This window comes from Electrona antarctica (assembly GCF_951216825.1).
Source record: "Electrona antarctica genome assembly, chromosome: 17".
NCBI classification, from domain to species: Eukaryota; Metazoa; Chordata; class Actinopteri; order Myctophiformes; family Myctophidae; genus Electrona; species Electrona antarctica.
Genome location: NC_136798.1, coordinates 12,541,505 through 12,561,543, shown reverse-complemented (window position 1 = coordinate 12,561,543; position 20,039 = coordinate 12,541,505). Strand labels below are relative to the sequence as shown.

General features: G+C 45.0%; 1 protein-coding gene across 1 annotated transcript in view; it reads left to right on the top strand.

Moving 5' to 3' along the window:
* The window catches only part of LOC306941336 (nesprin-1-like), a 149,346-nt gene that overhangs the window by 10,895 nt on the left and 118,412 nt on the right, over positions 1-20,039 (top strand). The window contains 13 exon segments of the mRNA XM_079526753.1: positions 682-864; positions 993-1,094; positions 2,666-2,869; positions 4,043-4,250; positions 7,084-7,196; positions 7,401-7,606; positions 7,765-7,926; positions 8,417-8,696; positions 9,477-9,649; positions 11,213-11,522; positions 12,117-12,281; positions 15,096-15,455; positions 17,556-17,692. Of these exon segments, the coding sequence (XP_079382879.1) occupies positions 682-864; positions 993-1,094; positions 2,666-2,869; positions 4,043-4,250; positions 7,084-7,196; positions 7,401-7,606; positions 7,765-7,926; positions 8,417-8,696; positions 9,477-9,649; positions 11,213-11,522; positions 12,117-12,281; positions 15,096-15,455; positions 17,556-17,692 (2,603 nt within the window).

Here is a 20,039-nt window from a genome sequence, read left to right as displayed (position 1 = left end):
GTGTGTGTGTGTGTGTGTGTGTGTGTGTGTGTGTGTGTGTGTGTGTGTGTGTGTGTGTGTGTGTGTGTGTGTGTGTGTGTGTGTGTGTGTGTGTGTGTGTGTGCGTGTGCGCGCGCGTGCGCGCGCGTACTTGAATCTGATGTAAATTAATGATAGAATATGATTGGTGATGTGGAAGGTTCACTTTGTGCTAATATGTAGCCTCACGTGGCCAGACTCGAATCTGCTGGTGCAAAAATACAGTCTGGCCACACAACGCAGGTACAATAAAGATGATTTCTGATGATCATTAAAGTCCAGAATACACAACCACCACCACTTGACGTCCTGTTTATCACATTTTATCCCTTTAGTTTCAGTCATTTCAATTTTCTTTCCTTCCGGGGGGGAGGGGCCTCAGCTGTCGGTAATATAAACAAGTCTGGACACGTTAACTGCCTTTCTGACTGTCTCACTTCTCTCCCATGCATCTGTCTACCCAATTATACCAGCATCTTCTCCAGTGTCGCAATGAAGCGTGACATCCCTTGATACCTAGAGAGACTGAGAGAGAGAGAGAGAGAGAGAGAGAGAGAGAGAGAGAGAGAGAGAGAAAGAACGACAATCCTTGTTCAATTGATTGAGATGTGTTATGTCCTATAGAACCTGGCAGAGTGACAGTCTTGGTTTTGTCCGTTTTAGGTTTCAGAGAAAATTCAGACCAACACAGAGAGGCTGGGCTACTGTGTGGCCCTATGGGACGACCTCAAGGCCATGGAACACGACATTGACCAATGGGCTGCCACCTCCATCGCTGACCTAACCGACGACGTGACCAATCTCGGTGACAAGCAGACGACAGAGGCTCGACTCGCCACTTTTCAGGTTAGATTTCATTGGACAGGCCGCGTGACGTGACTAATTAAATCAAAGGTGTCGAAGGCATACAGTGATACTCAGGGCTAATTGGATTTAGTGTGATTGATGGAAGCGGCCTGTGCTTCAAACAACAGGTGGAGGTGGAGAAGAGGGAACAGAGGCTAGATGCCCTGCAGGAGAGAGTGACCGAGCTGAAGGAGCTAGCCAAGCTCCAGGAGACCCCAATACAGCTACAGGTCAGTGTTGTGGGTAATGGGTTGGTGGTGCACAGAGTAGACCACCACCCCTTAGGTCATTTTAGTACAGAGGAGATTCCCAACCACCAGTACGCGGACCGGTGCCAGTCCGCGGGACATGTTCCACCAGTACGCGAGAAGGCGGCCGGGAATTCCAAGTTTTCCCAGCTCTGAATATTAACATGATTTTCCGCACAGCGTTGGGCATTACCACCTGTCCCACCTGTAAAATATGGAATTGTCCCGTATTTGGAAACTAATAGTGTCCCATAATGAACTGATACGGGACGTGCTTTGTTCCGTATGTTTATGGTTGGGGAATAAATATGAATGGCGGGGCGATTTATCTCCTCCCACTGACCACCACACTGCAACCCCTCCGCTCTCTTTGCTGTGTTACTTGTGTCAGCTGCTGTGTGAACCTGGTGTCTGAGAATGCGCTCAGCACAGCTCATTGGCTCATTTATTCATGATGACGCGACCAATGGGAGTTTCAGTGCTAAGATACGAGCCGGCCCACACCCCTGATCTATTCACACCGCAACAAACTTGACTACGATTGATGCACGACTACCGTGCGGACCCCCCCGGGACTACTTAACAACACCCCCACCCCACTTTTTCAACCACTATTAACACATTTTGTGCCCAAAACGTCTGTGGACGTCCTGGGTATTACCGCACGTGCATAGCCCAAGACGTCTGTGGACGTCTTTGGAAAAAAGAAATATATATATATATATATATATATTTTTTTTTTATTAAAAAAAAACAGAAAAATCAAACACTTTTTTTTTTTTTTTTTTTAACACGTGGTGCCAAAGTTTGTGTTTTCGCCATTGAGAATACATTTGGCGTTTAAATTAAATAACTCAGAAACTATAAAACATTTCAAAGTATGTGTCTCCACAGTCAGCTGAATTATAAAAAATGTGAATGGATTTTCTAGGTGAAAGTGATTTGGGGCAGTTTTGCGTGGGCTCTCAATGTGTTAAGCGGTTGAATAAATAGGGTGTCAACAAAACGAATGAATACAAGACAACTCACCCCGGTGCTTGCCCGTTTTTCCTCCCGGAATTTTCCCCAGTGAGGGGGATAACTTTGTAATATGCTATTGGCTGTTTGTATTCTTTTTGGACAAATATAAAAAGATACTCCTGTGGAAAGGCTATATTATTTTACTTATATTGACCCTATAAACAATTTAGTATTATTTAGTATATGTAAGATTTTTCCCACTCAAATGGTACCTCGTCAGATAATCCCCACATAGCCTACAACAACTTCTGTGAACAGACTTCACTGTAGTAGCTTTTCATAAATTATATTAGTACTTAGGCTGTCTGCTGCCGTGAAAGTTTATAGTTAGATAAATTCAAAGTCCAGCCGTCTGCTGTCCAGCCTCTCCCACCCCTCACTGGGGAAAATTCCGGGAGGAAAACAGAAAAGGGGTGAGTTGTCTTGTTACCAAACGAATCAGGATAACAAAACTAGCATCTGTCAAAGTAACATACTATCTCTATAAATATTACATAGTTAGAAGCTTTAAACCTCTCTTATTTTACCTATAGGTCCTGGAGTCAGACCTGAGGAAGAAGATGACCCATGCCCAGGAGGTGTATAACCAGGCCAAGCACGCCCTGACCTACTTCAGCTTCCAAAAGCAGCGGTTGGAGGACCTTATATCCCAGATGGCCAAGCGGCTGGAGACGGTGGAAGGTTCTTTGTCCAACCTCACCGAAGCGACCTCCCCGGAAGACATGGGCACAGTCAAGGTAAAGTATATACAGTATATCGGTAAACAGGGTTTCATTTTGCTATTTTGCACATCTACAGGCATACTGTAGAATAGATGCTGTACTGTAATATGATGCAGAGAACAAAATGTTAGAGAACATACCTGCACCGATATTAGCCTGAAAACCAGACAAATCTGCCTGTGGAAAAAAAGGCCTCTGCAGATTAGTCTGGCCCTGCTCGGTTGTGATTGGATTTCGCTGCCCCAAAAGGTGTGGAGCACCAATCAGGGTCCAGTATGCAAATATGGGTCTGGTTTATCACCACCAGAGGCATTTTTTTGTATCCGCCCTTCGGAAATGCAGGTTCCACACAGAGATTCCAGGCTAAAATCATGATAGTGATTTTAGTCTGGCCATGCCAGCCAACCCAATAATATGTCCATGCACAAACTCAACGATGAACATAAACTACAATAATGATTGTGTGGTGTGCCAGAAGTTAACTGGATGTGTTGTCCGCGTAATCGCAACATCCTGTTTAGATTTCATCCGTCTCTCTCTACTGTACTAACTAAAGAAAGGAAAAATCACACCCGTGTGAAGTGAGGGGCGCTCTTATCATCGTACATCATCCTTTGTGTAGGACAAAAATAGCCGATTTGCTCGTCTACATATGACGTAAATTCTCCATTCATTGTCAATGGGAATTTAATCTTTTTGTAGGACAAAAATAGCCGATTTGCTCGTCCACATATGACGTAAATTCTCCATTCATTGTCAATGTGAATTTAATGTTTGTGTAAGACGAAGATCTACACTTATAGCTGAATATAGGAGGGGATAGCACCCCTCAATAACTGCTCTTCCAAACATGGTGTAACCCTCCTTAACCCATTGAGACCTAGAACGCATCCATGTCACGTTAGCGTCTAACCACATTAACCATTAACCCATTTTGGGGCGGGAACCCCTTTTGGTGTTTTAAACATTGTTATAATTTAGCTATTGAAAAATAGCAGATCTACAAGCTCATAGCGCGCCACCGAGTGGCGCGCTATGAACTTGTAGGTCTGCTATTTTTGAAAAATCGTTAAAATGTGCCTCAAATCTTTCCGAAAATTGTCATGATTTAGAAAACTTTTTTTTTAAAATTTCGACGTCAGGCCTGAATGGGTTAATAGCTTTCTTCTCACCTGCCCTGGCCTACAGGACCTGCAGAGCAGCGTGCACCAGCAGAGGGCTGACATGGACTCTGCTAGGGAGGCTCTGAGTGCTCTGTGCAGGTCTCACCCCTCCCAGGAGCTGTCTCGCCTCTCCTCCGACCTCACCTCCATCGCCAAAAGAACCGAGGCTGTGGCCCAGCGCTGTGCCCGGACCAGAGGCAGCCTCCAGGACGGGCTGCAGCTACACTTCAATGGTACTAAAAAGAAGTGGTGGAAAAAGTACTCACATGCTTTACTTTTAAGTAAAAGTATCAATACTGCAATGTAGAAATACTCAGTTACAAGTAAAAGTCCGGAATTCAAAATGTACTTGAGTAAAAGTTCAAAGGTTTCGGCCTCAAAATATACTTGAAGTACCAAAAGTACAAAGTACTCATTATGCAGAATGTGTGTGTGTGAGTGTTTTTTTTCACTAAATGATTTTGAAAATAGCAGATGCGACGCATTGTCTATTTACAAATGGACGAAATGTGTAGGGTTGAAGTGGTTAATTATGTTTTGTACTAATAATACAAATCTACAAAGTAACAAGTAACTAAAGTTTTCAAATAATTGTACTGGAATAAAAGTATAAAAGTACAGAAAATTGGAAATAATCCAGTAAAGTAAAAGTACCTCAAAATTGTACTCAAGCACAGTACTTAAGTAAATGTACTTTACACCAGTGATAAAAACCCTGTTAAACTTTGTTGTGTGCTGGTGTCGTGCACCCAAAATAGAGCTGATCTACAGTGCAAGCTCACAATGCGTTGCTATATAAGAGCTGCTATTTTGGGTGTGTGACACACAGGTGTGCAGTGCAGCTAAGTATAAATCACAGTTATGGGACTTTCTTTTGGGAGGTTAGATTTGTAGACAGATTAATTGAGGGGAGTTGTTTCACTGTATCAAAGGGGATTTGGTATATGATAATTAAATTATCATAGAGTCTAAAATACTACAGTAGTTACAGAACCGGTAAGGCAAGACAAGGCACAGCCAGTTTATTGTCTCCACCAGGCCGAAGGCATGGGGAGAGGAGAGAGTATGTTTTGCACTCCGTCCGTCTGTGTGTCCGTGTGTCCGTCCGTGTGTCCGTCCGTCTGTGTGTCCGTCTGTGAACAGCTAATCTCCGGCACCGTTAACCCGGTCAATGCCAAATTTTGCACACACACTCCCTGGATGCCAACGATGAACCTCTGCCCCAAAATTTCCAGAACGGCCTGTTATAGCGCCACCAGGAGGCCGCTTTGTGCAAAACAAGTTTTTGGACAGTACACCTACAGATTTTGTCCAAACATCACGCAAATTGGTACACAGTCTCTCTAGAGCCATTCAACGAAACTGCTCTTTCAGATTTCTCAGACTCCATCCATGATTGGCTAAGATTGGCTTCCAAAGTTCGCAGGAGTACTCGGTTTCAAACAAAATGCTGCAAATCATGAACACATCGTGTGATTTCCGTGAAATTGTGCACGCACATTCCCACTAGGCTGAGGAAGAAATGCCACATGAACATTTTCAACTCAGCCTCATGGTGGCGCTATAATTGGCCGAAAAGTGTTTTACCTCTAACTGCACGGATCTGTGGATAACTTTGTATGCCAACTCCCTAGAGGCCAAGGAAAAACCTTTGCCTGGAATTTTTCACATCTGCTCTTTATAGCGCCACCAGGAGGCCGACATATGTAAAACACATTTTCTAATATTACTCCTTCAGATTTTATCCAAATTTCACGCAAATCGGTACACATGCTCTCCATAGTCATGTGATCAAGACGGGTTTGTTTGATTTCTCATAATCCACCCTCATTGGCTACGATTGGCTTCTAAACTTTTCAGGAGTAGCCCGCTTTGTACCCATTTTGGACAAATCGCCACAACTACTCAACGCAGCGTCCGATTGTGGTGAAACTGTGCATGCATATTCCCACTAGGCTTTGGAAGAAATGCCACTTGACAGTTTTCAAATCAGCCTCATGGTGGCGCTACAACAGGCCAAGCTGCGTCACACACACACACACGCACGCACACACACACACACACACACACACACACACACACACACACACACACACACACACACACACACACACACACACACACTGCTCCTAAACATTTTGCCAAACATCACACACACACTCCTATCCTCCTGGTGGAGACCTGTGCCCAGAAGGGCACTTTTTCTAGTTTGTAGTGTATTTGTTTTATTGTTTATAGCACATTTCAACAGAAGGGAAGCATTAAGACATTAATTTGAATACAATAAAAAGTCAAAGTAAAAATAAGGACAAATAAAACAAACATTTTCGGTGCAAAATAAATTATAGGCCTATATAAAAAAATGCAAAATGTAGCAGACCTGTAGCTTGTTCCAGATACTGTATGTGGTGCATAAAAACTGAAAGCTGGCATTCAGTTCCTTAAGTTCTGATTCTGAGGACAGAAAGCGCACCTGTCCCAGATGGCCTGAGAGGTCTGGATTGTTCATGGTGTAGCACAAGATCAGCAGATGGTACTTTATCTCTATAATTGACCACCATATGAGAAGATATTGAATGTCTTACAATCACTCAGCAATACAGTACAACACAACATAACGTAATGTCCTTACATGGAAGCAGTGCAACAGATTCAATTTCGATTAGCCTCGATTATCCCCAGAGCTCTCTCGATGCACTCGCCCCATTGGCACGCGCCTTCCTGCGCTTCTACACACGTACATTCACTGTTAACGTTAAGCACCTGTGCCTCTGAGAGTAATGTCGCTCTCATCACATCTGGTGTCGAGGGAGTCGTTTTGGGCTTGTTGCCAAGGCAACCTGGCGCTGCGCTGTTCAGACACACCCACACCTCCCATCTGCCTCAGTGCATCTCTCCTCTGCCCTCCTCCCTCTGGCTCCTTCATTCAGACTCTCTCTCATCTCTCATCTTCCACTCCCCTTCATTTTCTTCACCACATCCCTATAGGTCTTCTGTACATCCTCTGACACTCATTCGCTCTTCAAATGTTCATCTGCACTTTGTCTTTGCTCTTCCACTAACCAGAGCTGGTTCAGGACTTTCAGTCCTGGCTCACAGAGCTGAAGGCGGAGCTAAAAGAATGTTCTAGCCAATCAGGGGATGTTGCCATCCTTGGAGCCAAGTTGCACAGGCTGAAGGTACTGTTTATTTGTATCTGTCGGTCAGCATACCAACTTTTTTCTTTCATAATTTAATGGTCAGATGTGTGAAAAGTATGAATCAATATGTTAGCCTCCCTACACCTACACTAGATCATTAAAAAAACATTTTAAAATAATCGCGTTAACAATTTAAAGGTAAAACCTAGCTTTCAAGTGTTCTCTCCACCCCGGTATCGACAGGTGTCGGTGGAGCGTGTGTTGGAGGGTGAGCACCGCCTGTCAAAGGTGCGCGAGGAGGCTGACAGCCTCCTGCTCCACCTACCCAAGGCTGGGGCTGGGCAGGTCCAGGACCAGCTCTGCTCCTGTCAGAGGGACTGGAGAAGCTACCAGGAGAGGTGCTCACAGAGCCAGCGAGCACTGGAGGAGAGCATCGACCTTCTGAAAGGGTGAGTGAGTCAGGGCGTGCATGCGTGCGCACATGCGTGTACACGCGCATACTCTTGTACTGAATAATTCTAAGTGTTAGTGTTACTGTTTGAGTTCCAGGATGCATGTGTAGTATAAATGTTGAATGTTATGTCTGTCAATCACCTCTCCTCTCCAGGTTTGATGAAAGTGTGGATGGTATAAGAGGCTGGCTGCAACAGGTGGACATCGACCTGAAGAAGGAGCCTGTTATTGAGGTAGAGAGTCCACAAGGAGTTCCTGGCAGCACTGATGAACTGGAAAGAATAGAAAATCTCCACAAGGAGCTGTTATCAAGAAGGTTTGTCTGTGTGAGCACGTGTTTTTGCTTGCACTATCTGTGTTTCCGTACGTGCACACATTGTGCATGTGCTTTTATGTGTGCATTGTTTTATTTACACTGCGTTATAGTATGCTTCTACACACTGGAGGCAATGATCAAATTCCATAATGTACATCTCATTATTGAATGATGTCAATGATATTTGCACACAGCATTGTCACAGTAAAATGATCCATGTGTTACACCAAGAGTAACAAATCTCAGATTATGAGAATTGTCATTGAAATTATTTTAATGAATACATTTGTATTTTTTTGGGAAGGTTATGTTAATAAAATAATATAACTAGTACATCTGAAGTTTCTCAATCTTCCATTGAGAAAGTTAGAGAGACCTGGGTTAAATCGTGGGTAGGACAAAGTTATGGATTGTGGCATGATATTGTGCACTTTTTGGGGACATTTTCAATGATCTTGTATGACCAGTCCAGTGCGTGTCTTGTTGCCAGGAGCTCCGTGGAGCGACTCTGTCAGGAGGCCCAGTCTCTGTCTGAAGCAGGCCGGGGGTCAGGTGGCGAGGTGAGGGTGACTGGCCAACTCCAGATGGAGCACCAGGCCCTGCTGAAGGCAGCCAGGGAGAGGCTGCGCGGCTGCCAGGAGAGCCAAGCCTTCGGGGAGACGCTGCAGGGCGTGTGGGCCTGGCTGGAGGAGATCCAGGAGAGGCTGGGGACAGTGGACAGCACCATGGGGACAAAGGAGCAGTTGGAGCAGAGGCTGGAGGCGGTACAGGTAAGAAAGGGAATTACAGTAAGTGCAGGGAACAATGTCAGATCACTTGAGTTGTCACTTACAGCACAATCGATGTACAGGAATTTGTCTTCTTGGACACATACAGGCGTAGATGACTTATAGATGTTCACTATACTGTACATAGTGGCAACGTAATTTATCAATCAAACAGCACCTCACATACAATGCCAAGTTATAACTATTAAGAATCAATATAATAATCCTCCACATGTTAATGTTTTTCCATATGGACACTATGCGGGCAACAAGTCGCTTTGGATAAAAGCGTCTGCTAAATGACTGTAATGTAATGTAATGTAATGTAATGTAATGTAACAAGGATCAAAGCAGGTCACGCACATCCACATGCCAATTAAAGGCAGGCTCTGAACTTCAAAGGAGGCAATAAAAAATAAAAAAAAAGTTTGCACACTTCAATGACTTTATTTTGGAACCATCTGAGTGAATTGGATGATGCCAAAATAAAGTCATTGAAGAAACACTATATGTAGGCATACACAGAAAGAATACACATTACAACTACATTAGCATACAAGCATGCTTACATTGTCTCACACACACATAACTTCAATTGTCATTTGCTCTGATAGCATATGCAGTCCTTTTTTAATTTGTACTTTGTGGAATAAACACAAGAGGGGGCTATTTGCCTGAGAAACCATTCCATCCTCAGTTGAGAGTTACTGTACAGTGTACAGCAAGGGAACAGTGGAACACTATAATTGTCACAGCACACTGACCTCTTTTCCGCCTCCGCAGGACATCCTGCTGCTGAAAGGTGAGGGGGAGGTGAAGCTGAACATGGCAGTGGGCAAGGGTGAGTTGGCGCTTCGCTGCTACGGCGAGGCGGGACAGGAAGCCATCCGCTCGCAGCTACAGGAAGTGGCGGACGCGTGGGCCACACTGCTGGTGACCGCCATGAGCTGCCACAGGTACTGTAGAGACCCCTTCCACCTTGACCCATCACTTGGGTCCTTTGTCCAGTTGCTGGACAAAGGACCTTTTCCTAGTGTCTCAGACAATGAGGAATGTTACATTTTTTGGTAATATTATTGACAGTTTTTTTTTCTTCTCATTTTTACTTTACTTGACACTATACAGTACATTCTTGGACCATAATAGATAAGGAAGGGTAACACACAGAAACTGCCTTTTAACAGACTATATTATTGTGGGATTAAAGGTCATTGATGATTGAATGATTACTGTGAACTACAGGCTTTTTCATTTGGCAAACAACATGCCCAATCTACCAGTGTTTGGCACAGATTCTTCATTTCTGTGTGGTTAATAGTGCCATCATAAACAAAGTATGGATACTGTATATTTATTAAGAGTCAGACTTACCCAGTGTTACTGTACCTTGTGAGCCAGAAGGTACTCTCCTGGTGGAAAGATCATTTTTGTCATGTCATGGCCAATCAATTACCATTAGGTTAACTACATAATGAGACACATTTGTCTCTTTTTGTAACCCTGATTGATCTTCTGATTCTGCTGTGTGTGTGTGTGTGTGTGTGTGTGACACTGTGTGTGTGTGTGTGTGTGTGTGTGTGTGTGTGTGTGTGTGTGTGTGTGTGTGTGTGTGTGTGTGTGTGTGTGTGTGTGTGTGTGTGTCTGTGTCTGTGTGTGTGTGTGTGTGTGTGTGTGTGTGTGTGTGTGTGTGTGTGTGCGCGCGTGGGTGCCTGGGTGGGTGGGTGTGTGCATGCTTGTATATGTTTAATTGAGTGATTATGGCCCCTTGTGGTACAATAAATTGATCTCATTACGGACTAAATAGTGGATGATAGTGAATGAATGGGGTGTGTTTGAGTTCTAAGAGGGACGGGTTAATGGGAGTAAAAAGGGTAGCAGGCAACGTGGATATGCATGTGTGTGTTTCTGGGCAAAGACGGGGGGTATTAACGTTATTGATGTGTGCAGGGGTAACAGATGGTACTGTGTGTGTGTGTGTGTGTGTGTGTGTGTGTGTGTGTGTGTGTGTGTGTGTGTGTGTGTGTGTGTGTGTGTGTGTGTGTGTGTGTGTGTGTGTGTGTGTGTGTGTGTGTGTGTGTGTGTGTGTGTGTGTGTGTGTGTGTGTGTGTGTGTGTGTGTGTGTGTGTGTGTGTGTGTGTGCGAGCGAGCGCGCGCGCGTGTGAGAGAGCACATGTGCTTGTGTATGAGATCATCCCTTGAAAGGGAGTTAGCCATTATCACACACAATAATATGTGTAATATATCCTGTATTTAAACTACACTAATGTACATTTATTACCATGTACATGTTAACACATTACATTTAAAGTAAATGTGATTACTGTGTTTAAGGTTCCAGTGGATTGTGTTGAATGAATCAAGTGACCTGTAACGTTTATTTACTTTTTGACCCCTCAGGTGGCTACCGTGCTATCTGTACTGTACTATTTGCTCAGTATTTTCTGTGTATACATGCAGTAAATTTCCCATGTGAGTGACAGCCGTAGACTCATGCTCACGTCCGTTCTCTTCTCTTCCAGTCGACTAGAATGGACCGTGTCCCAGTGGGGGGGCTACCTGGACAGCGCAGCCCAGATACGATGCTGGATGGAGGCTGTGGAGGCGGAGGTGTGTGCCCCCCTCACGCCCCAGCCAGGGCCCAGGGAGAAAGCCGCTCAGCTGGACAGACTCAGGGCTCTACTGGCTGACCTGGAGGACCACCAGATGGCGCTGTCCAGCCTGGAGGAAAAGGCCAGGGAGCTCTTCAAGAAGACTGGCGATGCCAGCTTCAACCACGGTGCCCGCACCCAGCTGCAGGCACAGTTTGATGACCTTACAACTCTGGTGGAGGTATGGAGGGTGCTTTGGAAGTAGAATCTCATATATCAAATGTCCCAAGATAATTATGAGGGTTTTGTGGAATCTAACTTTGACATTCTTAATGCCATATACCCTTGTGTCCCTTCTGGGCATGCCATATAATACGCGAAAATACAGACAAACATCCATCAAAAAATGTACTTTACTAAAATAGCCGATCTACAAATCTATAAAATGGATAAACTCTAAATCAGGTTATGCTGCTTTTAGTCATTATGGTGCTACTCTGTGGAATTCTCTACCTATTGATTTAAGGTTTGCAGGTTTGCACATTGTCTTTGTTTAAAAGCAAACTAAAAACCTACCTATTTTCACCAGCTTTCAGCTAGATTGTGAAATGTGTCATTTTTGTATTTTAATCATTATGTATTGTATTTCATTTAAGCACATTAAGTCCTCGCTTGTCATGTGAAATGAGCTATACAAATACACTTGACTTGACTTGACAAGCTGAGCTCAATGTGTCACAATGCAAGCTCGTCAATCATCTGCTATTTTCGTCTTAATTTAATATTATATAACCTAACCTTCTTAGCTGACTGACAACTTGTGTCTATTGTTTAGGAGAGAGTTCGCCGGGCGCAGGCTGTGGTGTTGGAACACCAGGAGTACCTGGAGGCTGTCAGGGAGCTCACTGATTGGCTAATGTCAGCAGGGGAGGAGCTTCAGCATTGGTCTGATACCTCCGGAGACTCCGCCTCCATCAAAAAGAGACTGTCTGAAGTGAGGGTAAGGATTGATTTATTGATTGAAGTATTTATTAACATTATGCAGAATAGGTACATTTCAAGCACAACTCAATACAAAAACTATTAACTGTGGACGACACTATAAAGCATTACACTTGTTTACAATAGGGTCCACCATTTTAAATAAATCAGAAGAGGATGCAGAGAATCAACCAAATGAACCCTAGCGTCCCTATTCTGACGTGAACATTCTGCCAAAATAGTACATTCTACACCAGAAGGTCACAGATCTCTGTGATCTTGTAGATGTACTATTTTCAGCAAAGAGATTTGGTATAGAGGGAAATACTTGCAGACCTAGTATAGAGCCCTGGGGTACCCCGGTCAAGTGTACAGTATAGGGTTTAAGTGGTTAACAGTGGCTTCAGGATTGCAGCCCTGGTACTCAGCAGAGGGAATTATGTATTGTTCTGGCACCAACATTGTCCTTGATACAGGGGCTCATTGATAAAGGTGTGGGAAGGGTAGCACGTGGCTAATGAGACCTAACCTGACTCCGCCAGATGGGGCAGCAGAGAGTACACTGTGTTCCTCCCTCCTGAACACAGTGTACTCTCTGCTGCCCCATCTGGCGGAGTCAGGTTAAATGAGACCATCCCTGACCTCAAACACCAAGTCATGGATGTAATGTAGTATAGTAGTTACAATTACACAGTGTGAAAAACGGTGATTGAATATTTTTGTTCTTAGGAATTTATGAAATTCCTGAGAGAAAAATGGCAAGTCCCAGTCCATTGTTTAGGTAAAACTACTGCTCAATAGAAAGGCACAATAGAAAGGCTAGTTCCTGTAGAACAGTGGTGTGTTTTAGAATGAGCTCAAGAAAGAAAGAAGGAAAGGTGCGTCTAGTTTTTTCAGTGTTCTAAATGTTAATAAAAATCATTTCCAACCCTTATTACCTTATGATGTGAGAATGTCATGAATTTAGAATAAAATGTAATTGTCTCCACCAGGCCGAAGGCATGGGGAGAGAGTATGTTTTGCACTCCGTCCGTGTGTGTGTGTGTGTCCGTCCGTCCGTCCGTTACCAGCTAATCTCCGGCACCGTTAACCCGGTCGATGCCAAACTTTGCACACACACTCCCTGGATGCCAACGATGAACCTCTGCCCCACATTTTCCAGAACGGCCTGTTATAGCGCCACCATGAGGCAGCTTTTCACATTTTTTACCTAAAACTGCACCAATCTGCGTGAAACGTTGCATGCACACTCCCTAGAGGCCAAAAACAAACCGTTGACCTGCATTTTCCGCATCTGCCTTTTATAGCGCCACCAGGAGGCCGACTTTTGTAAAACACATTTTTTGATATTACTCTTCCAGATTCTGTCCAAAAATCTCACAAATCGTTACATAGTATCTCTATGGTCATGTGCTCAAGTCGGATCTGTCCGATATTTCATATTCCATCCTAATTGGCTATAATTGGCTTTCACAGTTTGCAAGATTGCCCCGTTTTGAACAAAAGCCTCAAATCATGAACGCAGCATGCAATTTACGTGAAATCTTTCACACATTTTCTTACTAGGCTGAGGAATATATCCCACCCTTTTCACATTGGCCTGTTATAGCGCCACCAACAGGTTGATTTTTGCAAAACACATTTTTGGAACAAAATGCCTCAAAAACATGTTTATATTAATCCTAAACATTTTGCCAAACATCTCACACAGTCCTATCCTCCTGGTGGAGACCTGTGCCCAGAAGGGCACTTTTTCTAGTTCTAACTTGATACAGCTTTGAGACTTATTGTTGAAGAATAATGTTGATGCTGCTGAACTGGTTCCTATACTGTATACAGTAGTATATCAAAAGCATCATGTTTCTCAGTCTATAAGATACCCATGAATTTGGAAGTCATGCTTCTGCTTGCTCAGTAATTCCGCAATTAGGGAGCTGAGAAAATATGTGAGAAACTAGATTTGCATGTAAATTTCACACATGGGTCCCAATTATCACATGATAAATATGTGTGTGTGTGCGTGCTGAGCTGCAGCGTGCAGCATATCAGCAGAAGCAGAAACATAAGTGGTTGTTTATATGAGGTAATTACTGCCATTCCGTTTTGTGCGTATACAATCCTTTGATAGTATAAAATAAAGGTGTAATTTTACACTGTATCCATTTGTAATTCTGAGAGTGTACAACTACATTATAACCAAATGGATCCGTTTACAATTGTAACCAAATGTGGACCCTTATGGGCCAAATGTCCCAGTTGACCCTTATAGGTCCATTTGGTTACATTTGTTCACTCAGAGTTAAATGACCACTGAGGATTTTGCCAGTGTGGTTTCAAGTTTAAACATTGTATTTTCTCCTATTCATACAATCTGAAGTGAGGAGTGTCTTCATCAAGTTGCTGCTTCCACCCATGGCTTATACGGCATATCAAACACCTCAAGTGTTTATATTCACACGTCGTTTTGTCTCTCACTGTTCTTCGAACGAGAGAGACAGAGAGTGTGAGCGAGAGGATGAACAACGAGGGAAAAGGATGTATATGTAGACGGCGAATGGGGAAAATGTCTCAAAACAAACAACAACAGAAGAAAAGAAAATGGTGCGAGGGAGAGCGAGCAAGACACATAGAGAAGTGGAGTGTGTAGACCCTTATGTAGCCAGCTTTAAATAGAATCGATGCTATATCTGGAGGTTGCTGTGGTTTCCGTAGACACTGTTTCCGTAGCAACTTTCTCTCCTCTTCCCCCTACCCTCCCATCCATCCATCCGTCCATCCATCCATCCATCCATCCATCCATCCTCCATCCATCCATCCTCCATTCATCCATCAGGAACGAGTGGAGTGCCGACTGCTGGAGGGCCGCGAGCGTCTCAGCCGGGTGCGACGGAGTGCGGCGTGCACGGCGGAACGCACGGCCGCGGGAGGCTGCGAGGCCATGGATCGTCAGCTGGGGGCGCTGGCCCAGGCTCTGGAGCAGTGGGAAGGGGCCGCCCTCCGGGCCAGGGACGGCCTGGAGGGCGCCCTGGCCACGGCCGCGGCCTCTGAAGAGGAGTACGGGCGGCTGACCGCCAGGCTGGAGGAGGAGCTTAAGGAGCTGGACGGGCGGCTGAGGGAGTGGAGCCAGGGGCTGTGTCGGGCGGAGGGGTGGAGCAACGGGGAGGAGGCCGTGGAGGGCTGGCTGCTGGCTAAGGTACATAAATTGGGCTGTCTGCTCTCCAAACCTCGGCTGTTTTATTGTGTGCTGGTTTTCTAGAACAGTTAAATACCCTATAGTCGTGGTTTTTACTTAATTGTTTACTGGAAATCAGTAGTCAACAGACACACACACACACACACACACACACACACACACTGTACAGACCCATAATCTCTGCATGCAGACATGATGCATCCTCTGCATACGGCGATGAGTTTTCCTCTCGGTAATTATCCATTTAATTTGCAAATCCAGACTAAAAACTGATTACGTCTGTAAATCAGCTTTGCCGGAACGGCTGAGGAGTGACAGTTGCAATATCCCACTCTCTCTCTCTCTCTCTCTCTCTCTCCCTCTCTCCTTCCTTCTTTTGTGGGACTTTTTGTCACTGTTTTCCACTATCGCTTCCTCACCAGTCCTCCTTTTCTTTCTCCTCTCTCCATCTATCATCGTCCCCTCCTTCCCTCTGGGCGGCTCACTGGCCCATCACTGTCCGCCGGGGCCAGCCTGTCAGAGCTGAGGTGAACGGTAGTAATGTATTTTCCTGCCGCTGAGGTAGTTTCTCTGAACAGTGTCCCCTTCCTACCGACCGCTCTGCTTACATTTAGCACAGGATGTTTACAGTGCTGGGATCTCTCGGTATGCTCAAAGGGGGCATGTCAGTACTAGGCCTGGATGCTCTCTGTATACACCCTAATACGTCTCTTTGAAGCGTTCTCTGGCCACGCCGCTCTCTCTCTGCGTCTCTATCTCTCCCTCTCTCTCTCTCGCTCTCTCTCTGTCTCTGTGTCTCTCTGTGTCTGTGTCTCTGTGTCTCTCCCTCTCTCTCTCTGTCTCTGCCCCCCCCCCCTCTCTCTCCTCTCTTCTGTCAAGGAACAGAGGAGGAGTATTTCCACCCCCTTTACTTTCTCCCCTCCTCCAGCTCTGTTTCCTGTGTCCAGCTTTGTTTGGACACAGGAAGCGTGTTTTGATTACGTGATTGTGTGTGTGTGTGTGTGTGTGTGTGTGTGTGTGTGTGTGTGTGTGTGTGTGTGTGTGTGTGTGTGTGTGTGTGTGTGTGTGTGTGTGTGTGTGTGTGTGTGTGTGCGTGCGTTGCACGTGTTGGAACCCTCCTGCATCTGCAACGGCTGACAGCTGAATTCCATTGGGAGAGAGAGAGAGAGTGTGTGAAAGAGAAAGGGAGAGAGAGTGAAAGAGAGAGTGTGTGTGAGAGCGCGAGAGTGTGTGTGAGAAGGAGAGAGAACGTGAGGAAGACATGTAGGGAAACAAGAGGGAAACAGAAAGTGAGGGATACGAAAATAATGAGGGAGGGTTTAGGGGAGGAGAGAGCAGTGAGTTCAGAATCACAGGGAAAGTGAGGAGGAGAGAGAGAGAGAGCAGACAAGAAGGGGAGGAGAGGAGAGGAGAGGGAGCAGCAGCAGACAAACGGGAAAGAGAGAGGAGCAGAAGAGGACTTGCGGAACAACTAGTGTAAGTAGAGTGCACTACTTATTACTCGGTGAGAGAGAGAGAATTAGAGAGTCAGAGAGAGAGAGAGGGGGGGAGTTAGAGAGAGAGAGAGAGAGAGAGAGAGAGAGAGAGAGAGAGGGGGCAGGGGGGGAGGGGACTGTTTATTGGAGGTACGTCAGAAAGAGAGAGAGAGAGAGAGAGAGGGAGTTAGAGAGAGAGAGAGAGAGAGAGAGGGAGCCTGTAGTGTACATATTTTATGGGAGGGGATTTCATGAGTGTTTGAGTGCAGAATGTGAGGCATGCTGGAGAGAAACAGCGGACCGTTATCCCAGGCTCTTTCCTGCCACGCTCCTCGAAGAACAGCAATGCTATTGTACCAGCAGTACGTTGCTCTGTGAGTATGTGAGTGTGTGTGTGTGCGTGTGTGTGGCTGCGCACGTGCATGAGTGAGAAGAGTGAAAAGGACCGAGCCGGAGTGTGAATAGGAATGTGTGTGAAGTCGTTACTGTCGTTACTGAAGGATGTCATGAAGATCCAGGGTGGGCTGTCCCTCCCCCCCCCCCCCCCCCCCCCCCCCCCCCGACACACACACACACACACACACACTTGCGCTGATCTGGTTGTGTGTTTTTTCCTCTTGCTCAGGATATTCTGGAGGGGTTGCAGGGTGCTGAACCGATGGCGGAGAAGTTAAAGGGGCAGCTGAATGACCTGGTGCGCTACTCCAGAGATCTGGGTGCCCAGTCGGACAGGGTCACCGCTCTTATCAAACAGCACAACAGGTGAGGGGGGGGGGGAAACATGCAACATGTACCACTGTTTGACTGTGTATCTGTGGGTGGCTGTAGGTGTGTGTACAGTAGACTACACAGTAAAATCCTCAGTGTTAATTTAATAAGTATAGTGTACAAATGGACCCGTAATGGTCCATTTCATTCCATTTGTACGTTGATTTGACTCTGGAGTCAAATCAACACCGAGGATTTGACTGTGTGCGATGGAACAAAATAGATATGCATCAGGTCCTCGTGGTGCACAGCGAAGAGACGACCTCATTCGACCTGTAAATTACACAATGTATCAAGAACCCACAACAGCACTTGAAGGGTACAGCAGCCACCTCTGAACAGACTTGGTATGCATAATAAATGCGTGGGGGCGGAATGTAGGCGGGAGTTTATAAGTTTACAATGCATGTGTGTCTGGGGTGCGTGTGCATGGCATGCACCACTCATTGCCAATGCCTCTGGAAAGAGTTGTGAAAGTGAGCATGTTTCTAGCCAAGCAGAGGGTGAAAGGTGGCAGGGAGACGGGATGGAGAGCGACATACAGCCACCAGTTGCTAAGCGACATTCATCCTGCTTTCCTCTCCTCCGCTGGTTTGCTGTCTTCGTTTGTGGTTTGCTGTAGTTCCCGCGGTTTCATTTTATGCCAGACGGCGTGTGCGCCATAGAGGAAAACGAGGCAAAAGACACTTGAAGAGATTTTCCTGTGATGTGCCCTTGTGTTTGTTTAGAAATGACTAATTTCAAGCCCACATATGAGCGCACTTGTGCAATTAGCATTCATGCATGATGTTTGTGTTACTTTTCTTTTCCATGAAGAATAGAGACATTTATGTTTACATGCATGCAAAATTGTACGTGCCGAAACATGAATTATGTCAATAGATCCATATATACAATAATATGGAACTAAATCTTTTGTGTTTCGTCCAAAACAGAACAGACTGAAATTGTCGAGGGCTGTGACTAAGCTCTGTGACTAAAGTTCATTGGTTGAACGTTAGTCGGTTGGCTTTGGTTGCAGATTGGCAAAGGCAGACAAAAAAAAAGAAGAAAAAAACGTTTTTTTAGACTTGGCTTGTGAACTCTTTGCACCTGTCCTGCATTAGACACTGTGGAAGGAGGGAGAGAGAGAGAGAGAGAGAGAGAGAGAGAGAGAGAGAGAGAGAGAGAGAGAGAGAGAGAGTAGATACAAAAAGAAAATGAGGCAGAGGAGAGAGATAGAGGCTAAAGGGCAGTATTCCCTCTCCTCTCCTCTTTAGCTCATGCCCGTTTTTGTTTGTCACAGCAGAAAAACTGCTTCTCGCACGCGGCCATCTCATCCCCACTGTGTTACCCATTCATGCCCGCCTCGCATCATTAATACTCAAGGGTGTCTTTGTGTGTGTGTGTGTGTGTGTGTGTGTGTGTGTGTGTGTGTGTGTGTGTGTGTGTGTGTGTGTGTGTGTGTGTGTGTGTGTGTGTGTGTGTGTGTGTGTGTGTGTGTGTGTGTGTGTGTGTGTGTGTGTGTGTGTGTGTGTGTGTGTGTGTGTGTGTGTGTGTGTGTGTGTGTGTTTTTTTGCCTTGTTGCCAGTTTCTCCTACGTCCCTTTGGACAGCACCTATTGCTGAAACAGCTGCTCACCTTGTTTCCTGTTCATCACATGTCCTGCTCCAACAAACACAAATACATTAACCTTTATATGAAACCCAAGTTGTTTTTAGATACACAATTTGTTTATATTCTGTTTACAACAAATGTTTTGAAAGTATAGCGTTGTGTGCTACAGTAGTGCTGTAATAACATTGTGTGACTTATACCAGGTGTGGATTTGACTTGTGACCTTGACATGTTGACCTCTACAGACAGTACATAGCTTGGAGACCATTAATAATTGCTGCATTGCACTTTCCATTATTTGCAGCTCGCAATATAATTAGGCTAATGAGAAATCTCATCATACTTAACAATGTTCAAGATTCATATAAAATGTCCCCTCTTTGTCAAATAATAATAATACAATAATTTGTTGCTTAACCACTTCAACCGGGTGTCCCTATTTTGGGCGTGTCATTATAAGTGAGAATTTGTCTTGAATTGATGTTCCACAATTTTCAATGTTCCAAAATAGCAGAGCTCACCACATGTCACAATGTGACCCGTTGTGAACTTTCCACACAAACCATCCTGCAATGATTACTAAAACAGAGCTAAAATAGGCGGAGGAATGATTAATGCCATACAGTAGCAACAATTCCCTCAATGATCAAGAAAGTTCAAAATGTCACAAATGTTCAACCCTTTGAAATGGTCCGTTCACCTGCCCTTGTCCTGGGTATCCCACCGCATGTTCCCTCCATCATAC